We start from the raw sequence: 8,481 nt of genomic DNA on the forward strand, positions 1-8,481 counted from the left end.
TGCTTACGAACCACATGGTTCTGGGTTCAGTCCCACTGCGTGGCACCTTGGGCAAGTGTCTTCTACTATAGCCTCAGGCCGACCAAAGCCTTGTGAGTGGATTTGGTAGATGGAAACTGAAAGAAGCCCATCGTATATATGTATATATATACGTGTGTGTGTGTGTGTGTGTGTGTATGTTTGTGTGTCTGTGTTTGTCCCCCAACATCACTTGACAACCAAGGCTGGTGTGTTTACGTCCCCGTAACTTAGCGGTTCAGCAAAAGAGACCGATAGAATAAGTACTAGGCTTACAAAGAATAAGTCCTGGGGTCGATTTGCTCAACTAAATGTGGTGATCCAGCATGGCTGCAGTCAAATGACTGAAACAAATAAAAAAGTAAGCAATTTGAGAGACTGGTAAAACAGTGTAGGGGATGCGCTATGGCAGCAAAGGCGCCCCCAGTGCAGATTCAGCTGTGGCCAAAAATGGATTCGGCATGGTCTAGACTACTTGTGGATTTTGCAGGACCAATAAATGGCTCTCATTATATCATTGTGGTAGATAGCTATTCCAAATGGCCTGAAGTGTGTAAATGTTCAAGGCCAACCACAAGTGTGACTATTGACTTCTTGAAAGAACTGTTTGCTTGTTATGGAGTGTCAGATATGATCGTGTCAGATAATGGTACACAATTCATGGCAAGGAGTTCGAAAGATTCTGTAAGTCGGTTCAAATGAAGCATGTGTTAACTCCACCATAACATCCAAGGTCAAATGGGTTAGCGGACAGATTCATCGACACATTCAAGAGAGCCTTAAGGAAGACCAGACGGGAAATCCTTGAAAATACAAATATGACAAAGTTTTTGCAGGTGTATAGAATAACACCAAATCCAAATGCAGAGTTAGGTAGGTCACCCATAGATTTGATGTTTTCCAGAAAAATTTGTTCTAGTTTTTAAAAATGGTTGCCGAGCAGGAAACAGAAAATAGAAAATTCGGGAAGAAAAACGAAATTTTTTTTTACACAGGTGACAAAATGTATTTTAAAATATATAGTAATGGAAAACAGGACTGGGAACAAGGAAGTATAACTGGACGTCTGGGTAAAGTGATGTACATGGTAAAAGGACCAAAATATGAACACAGAAGGCATTTAAACCAATAAAAAAAAAGATATACCAAAAACCAAGAGAGGTGAGAAGAACCAATGGATTCATGGTATGATTTGTTCGAGGTCCCAGAACGACAAGGAAAAGCAGAACCGACATGTAGGTCAAACAGGAAGAGAAAACCTACAGAAATTATGGAAATTAACGCTAAGAGAAAAAGATATGCTAATTTCTCACCGAGGAAATAAAATTGATAAATTCAGGTTTAAAAAACTCAAAAGGGGGAGGTGTTGTGTCGACGCCCCCAGACGATGAAGTAGGCTAGCTCAATACGTAGATATAGAGGGGGAAGTCTAGACGTTGTGGTAGTTGAGTAGAGGTCATCCGAACGTGCAATATAACAGTAATAGAGAAACGAAAATAAAACTTTGGAAACAGCAACACTACCATAACTTATGTGGAAACCATGAGCATGCTTTCAAGGGAGATAATCAGAGAAAGACTTGAAAGTGAACGTAAGATTGTAACACTTCATGTAAAGTTAAGTAAATATAACAAATAATCCAGAATCTTTGTCCGGTACTGGATCAATCCCCAAATCTAATCAGTTTGTACCAGCCACAAGGTCAAATATCCCTGAAAGTTTCATCCAAATCCATCCAGTAGTTCTTGAGATATCATGTCCACAGACAAACAAACAAACATGACTGAAAACAATAACTCCACCTTAGCGAAGGTAGAGGTAATAATAATACAGTTGACAGTGGAAGAATGAGAGAGGCTGGGTATAGAGAGAAAGAGAAAGAGAGGAGGACGTTTGGTTGAGTAGGTTGTAAGAGTGTGGGGTAGGTGTAGTAAATGAGAAGGGAGAAGGAGAGATATATGGTAGTGAGGAGTGAAAATTTGGTGGTAGTGAAGGAAGGTGGTCAATGTCATATGTTAATGGAAAGGGCAGTAGTAAGAATGAAAGATGGATAACAGGTGAAATTGTTCCCAGTAACAAGGATAAGAGACATGTTTGTGATGCATGTAGTTCTGTTCACATTTAATTACAACAACAGAATAGTGCAGTTAAAGAAATGATTGGTGGTGGGAATGTCTAGAGAAAGAATTTGGGGAAAGAGACAGTCCCATCTGATAGGAACAAAAATATGCAAAATATACACCTGTCTTACATTGTTCCATTTAACTCAATCATTTATTTGGTCTTCTTTCTTTTTAAATTCATTGGTGAATTATCTTTATTAAATTCTTGATGAGAACAATAGGATCTGGGCTCTTTTCTGCTTACATTTATTAGAAGAGCTGAACTTAGTATTGAATGCTAATGAAGCATTTGTCAACTTTATAAGGCTGTTGCTACACAGAAGCGAGTCACTAGTTTTCTAGCTGTGGTATATAGTTAATGCTTTATCTCATTCAACCAACTGCATATGGTAGAATTATTTCAGAACAGACAAAAATCCAACATATTCAGGAGGCATGATCTATAAGCTATTCCTAATATTTGCTCGGCCATCTTTGTGTCACAAATCTGCGCAACAGCAACAAAAACAGCAGAATGAAGAAATTACTCTGGTGAAGCTTGAATCATAAAAAATAGCAATCAAATCACTTCATATACCTCACCATCTTCTGTTACGTCCTTGGTGAGATGACCATAGCTGGAATGCTTTACTTTATAGATAAGCTCAATATATGCAACAGTGAAAAAAATTGAAAAGAAAAATATTTTTCCCCTTCTTACCTGTACAGGTGAATCTCGACAGTGAGCTCCACCCCAAACTCCTCGATAAGGATCTGGATTCATAGTCTGAAAGAAAATGTTGAATGAAATAGACTTAAATAAATGAACATACTTAGTAAATTGTATAAGAGAGTTAGCCATTACTCCCAAGAAGTATGGCTTGGTAATATGCATCATGCTTTCTCTAATTGTTTTATGTGCTTCTGCAGTCACAAGCAGACATATGCATTCTCTTGATTCTCTTACCCTATGAGCCAACAGCACATCCAGGATGTGACAGCTGGAGGGAGAGAGACAACTGCATTAGTACTTGGTAGGTACTCATTTTCAATTGAGTAGACTGGAGCAATGTGGAATTGCTCAAGGACACAATGTACTGTTTGGTCTAGGAACTGAACCCATAACATTAGGATCATGAGTCAAACATCCTAAGTACAAGGCTATTGCACCTTCACATAGTAAACCATATTTCAACGTAATTAAGTAAACAGTTGGATCCAAGAAACTAGTGATGATCTGTATCAGTATATAGTGAGTATAGCCAATTCAAAAATGGAATAAATTGGTTATTGTGATGGCTGTGAACCTAATTCACCTGGTGTCATCAGAAAACAATCATTTCTGATGAAGAGTTCTGCCCAAAATGATAGCATTAACCTATTCTTCATAGCAAGCTGATTCATTTTACTGTTGAATTGCATATATTGGTCACTAAACTTTGAATACCTGAGAGAGAGAGAGAGAGACAGAGAGAGAGAGAGAGAGACAGAGAGAGAGAGAGAGAGACAGAGAGAGAGAGAGAGAGAGAGAGAGAGAGAGAGAGAGAGAGAATTTGATAGTTATAGCTATGTCTAGAAACGCTACATTTAGAAGTGAGGTAGTCCTAAAAAGAACCTGAAAATCCTGCTCCTTCGTTAATTTCAGACATGACTTAATTGTCCCCTTTTAAAAATCACTTCAGCTTCTCTGGTCATTGTTTCAGTAAACACAATCACTGTTTCTCTGCCTACATTTTATCTTTTGGTACACACTGTCTTCTACACAACCACTTTCTACTTTGTCTTCTTACATGAACATCGTATCTAAGTATTTATAACTGCCTTCAAAATTTTTCTTAGTCTTCTTCTAGTTAAAATTCTATTATCAAAGTAAAATGATGAAAGAAACAAATAAAAATAAATACTAAGGAAATTTTACAGTGTAGTTACACTGACCTGATGAATACCAAAGCCAGTAGGCACATTATATCGCCATGTCCCCAAAGCAGTCAGTCCCATTAAATAAGGGCTAGCTCCATGGTAAGCATTTCTAGAGAAACAAAAATAAAATTCAATAAATCACTAAATTAACAAATCAATTTTCTGCTGAAGGGAGTGACAGAATATTAGGTTAGATTTAGGTGTGTAGGTAGTGGAGAAGAATTATTTTATGTTTAATAAGCATTTTTGAATCATCAATTACACACTGGATGTAAAGTTCTTTTTGTTGCTTATTCCCCAAGCAAGCTCATTATCAATGATGACCACCATGTCCTTTTAGTGGTACATAAACACCACATTATTCAATGTAATCTTCCATTTCTTTCTTTCTTCTTATTTTGAAGGCAGTAAGGTGTGATTTGAAGGAAACTTTGGCTGCTATTGTAGCAGGTTGAACAACCATGTCAAGGTTCACTTGATAGCTTGTCAGATTTGTAATTTTGTGCTTGGTTCTATCAAGTTTGATTAATAATTGAATTTTTCTACTACAGGCACAAGGCCTGAAATTTGGTGGGTTCTAGTCAATTACATTGATCCCAGGGCTCATATGGTACTTATTCCATTGACCCTGATAGGATGAAAGGCAAAGTTGACCTTGGCAGTTTGTCTAGTGTACTAACAATTCTACTAGCTTGCCATCTTAATTATAATAATAAGTTCTCACATAGTCATAAGATCAGATATTGTGGGAAATAGAACAGCTGATTGAATCAACCCCAACTCTAGTACTTGACTGGTAACTATTTTATCGACTGTGGAAGGACGAAAGGAAAGCTGACTTCAGTGGAATTTGAATTTAGAATGTATATAATTTTGTCAGATACTCTAATGATTCTGCCAACCCATTACAAAAATAGCAACAACAATGACAATTCCTTACATTAGCACAAACCATATATTTATAGGAGTATTCCTTTATGTACTGTTATTATTTGTCAGTATGTACTAGTGTAAACTGTTTCCCAGCAGAGATCAACCATTAAATTGGTACATAACTTTGTATTGGTACATAACTTCTACTCTAATTCATGACTGGAGACCCTGCAAGCAACTGAGCTACTTTCAAAAATCAAAGCAGTGGTTAGCAGCAACTAATATGTAGTGGTTTCCTTCTCTGTTTCCTGTAGTCAAATCTATACCCAAGCCACTGTCACTACCACCATCTACTGACACACAAACTATAAGCCAATGTGGGAGTCTCTATGTGATCAACAAACCTGCTAGAATATGCAGCTAAAGTCACATCAAATCACATACCACCATTAGCTTAATGGAATGATGTGATTTGATAATGCAGATAATGGTTATGCTATGTTTGAAACAGATGAGACGTTTATGGCTGGAATGTCTTTGATAATAGACATTCTAATCCTCATCAATTAGCTCTGTAAATAGCACTCCTGAGGCAAGTTTTCAAATTCAATGACTGCTGTGCTTTCAGCTACACTGCAAATCTCCTTCTAAACTTTTTTTCTTCACTCTACTAGTTTCCTACATACACATCCACCAAGTGGAAAAATTCTTTTGTATGCTCTGACCAAACAATGCAACCTGTCATACTGTGCCCCATCTATTTTGAAATCAAGCAAACAATATCTAGCTCTATTCTCGTCAAGATCTTCAATTTATTTCTCTAAGTTACCAAGTAAACTTCATTAACTCTTCATTTCCTATACGACACATTATAGTACAGGACTGCATCAGCCAGCTGGTCCTGAAATGCATGATATCACAAGAATCCTACTAATCTTGTTTATATCCATTTTGAAGGGAGAAAATTCTAACCCCTTCTCCTATCATTCATTTCTGTTCTGTAACAAAATCATTACAAGACTGAGTTTTTGATTTCAGAACCATCATTCCTCAATGACCACCAATATATAACTGCTGTAGAACTAAATCTACTAGAAACTGGATTTTCTATATTCTCACCAGTGACGTTTTTATTCTGGAAAACTTTACCGAAAGCCAGAAGCTTTTCATGCCAGATATAGTCTTTGACTGTATCTGACAAGAAAAGTTTCTAGCTAACCAAGCTGTCCATGAACTTCTCTCTAACATTCATATCAACTCTGATGTAGCTCCTATGTTTAGTAATATCTCATGCTTTCTTCTTTCTGTATGCCAACAATCTTTTTACTCTTACATTTGATTTCAGAACATGAAAAAGACACAATTTTTATCCAGTATTCTACCAATTCTGCTATCCACAATCTATTTACAATAAGAAATATTGATAAGTTCATTTCATATGAATGAATAATTAATTTCTAGATATCTTTTCTCTTTATCCAAACTGAATCTGTCTTTGAGGCTTGCATAAAATATTCAAGAAAATTGTGAAGCAATTTCAGGTATGAATTGTTGACAATGGTTCACCACCCACCTTAGTCCAATGATTTCAAAGGTCCCAGTGTACATGCGGGCCATGAACATGGCCAAATCATTGGCTTCAGAACCACTGTTTGTAAAATAAACAACCTGGAACATAAAAATAGTAAAAAGGTAAGCATTTCAAAGAGAGTATGGTATACCATAGAACAAGATGGAAATAACAAATGATATACAGTCAAACAAAATAATAATAAACTTGATACTGTCATTGCAGCTAAGTTTCTAGGAAACTTATATTTTAGTAGTGTTTGAAAATATTTTTAGTGCAAGTTTCTACCAAGTATTTTCTTTAATTTGGTTATTGAATGGATTTGTATCTAAAGCAAAGACTTATAAAATAGACTTAAAGACTTATAAAAAGAACTGTATTACATAAAAAATATGATGAAATTTCTGCTCCTTAATTCCTTTCACTCCCAAAACACACACACACACTTTCTCAGAGTTGGCTGATTTTCTCTGTTACTATGTGTGCTTGATGACAAAGAACTGCAAGTGGAGAGATAGTATGAGATCCACTAGCATAGGAAAATAGATGGTAAAAGATGAAGTGTATCATGTTCAAATGGGTCATTGATTTAAAAATTATTTCATTAACCTACAGTTATTATTTTTAACATTCTTTCAAATCATTTTGTTATTGTTGTGCTCCCCCGCTACACAATAGAAGTTTAGTGTTTGGCAATTTTGATAGCTTCAACTGAATTGACCTCATCTTTAAATTTCTGGGAAGGAATGTGCCTCATGCCAGTTTGGTAGAACAATTTGCATTCCATTTGGGATATCATTTCATATTGAAAACACTGCTCTATTGGAACTCACTGCATTGCTTAATTAATCTGTTATTGTTAAATATCTCTTGGTTCTTTAAACAACTTTTTGGGAAGTAACAACCACTCTCTATATTATTAAATGCCATCAAATCCTCCAACTGAAATTTTCAAACTAATGAGAAGAAAAAAGATTTCAAAATGGTGTGAATAAGCTTTTAAGTTTTAAGAATTTTAAATCTACCAGTCAGTGTAGAATTGTGTCAAAATACTTTGACATGTTATCACTAGAAGCTATTTGTAGATATTTGTTTTGTACTTCCATATTGTTTTATGTTGTTTTACCAACAACATTCTAGTGTCCCAATACAGCAACAACCTAGTGAATGAAATCAGTAAAAGAGTAAAAGGAAGTAGTATTGAAATAAATATAAATAATGAACAAATTGCACATGCTGCCTATATAGATATATAATTTTGCTATAATCTGACCATGCTATATATTTATTAACAATGTGAATATTTTCATTGTCAAGCAAGATATCTACTTTATATAATGAGAAATATTTAATTTTTGACATCAATTAATTTAAATTTTGAAACTTTCACCATTTTGCACTGAGGTTGGAGAATGTAACCTGTGTATCCCTGCTAGTTGCTCTTTGAAGATTGATTATGTTTGGTAGTCTTAAAATTCTGGATGCTGGATGGAAAAGTGAGTTCTCAGGTTCTGTGGTAAGATGCCATGGACGTCCAGTTGTTTGTGTCCATATTATATTCTTTAAAGGTTGATCAGGAGTCAATTTCAGTATATATTTTTGGGTCTACCTCCAACTCTATTCACTATATCTTTTTATAGCTAAATTGAATGTATAAACTTTTTCCACAAAATTTGTATGAAATGATTTCTCAGAGGCATCAATATATATCATCATCATCATCATCATCGTTTAACGTCCGCTTTCCATGCTAGCATGGGTTGGACGATTTGACTGAGGACTGGTGAAACCGGATGGCAACACCAGGCTCCAATCTAATTTGGCAGAGTTTCTACAGCTGGATGCCCTTCCTAACGCCAACCACTCAGAGAGTGTAGTGGGTGCTTTTACGTGTCACCCGCACGAAAACGGCCACGCTCGAAATGGTGTCTTTTATGTGCCACCCGCACAAGCCAGTCCAGGGGCACTGGCAACGACCTCGCTCGAAAATCCTACGGG

The 8,481-nt window shown here is 36.0% G+C and overlaps 1 protein-coding gene across 2 annotated transcripts in view; it reads right to left on the reverse strand.

Annotated features, from left to right (window-relative positions):
• LOC106882838 (alanine--glyoxylate aminotransferase 2, mitochondrial) overlaps window positions 1-8,481 on the reverse strand; it is a 56,043-nt gene that overhangs the window by 15,006 nt on the left and 32,556 nt on the right. For both annotated transcript variants that reach the window (XM_052967078.1, XM_052967081.1), the window contains exons 5-7: window positions 6,487-6,581; window positions 4,056-4,149; window positions 2,842-2,907 (exon numbers count right to left, since the gene is read on the reverse strand). In XM_052967078.1, coding sequence (XP_052823038.1) covers window positions 2,842-2,907; window positions 4,056-4,149; window positions 6,487-6,581 — 255 coding nt within the window. The remainder of the gene's footprint in view (window positions 1-2,841; window positions 2,908-4,055; window positions 4,150-6,486; window positions 6,582-8,481) is intronic.

This window comes from Octopus bimaculoides, chromosome 1 (genome assembly GCF_001194135.2).
Source record: "Octopus bimaculoides isolate UCB-OBI-ISO-001 chromosome 1, ASM119413v2, whole genome shotgun sequence".
Taxonomy (NCBI): Eukaryota; Metazoa; Mollusca; class Cephalopoda; order Octopoda; family Octopodidae; genus Octopus; species Octopus bimaculoides.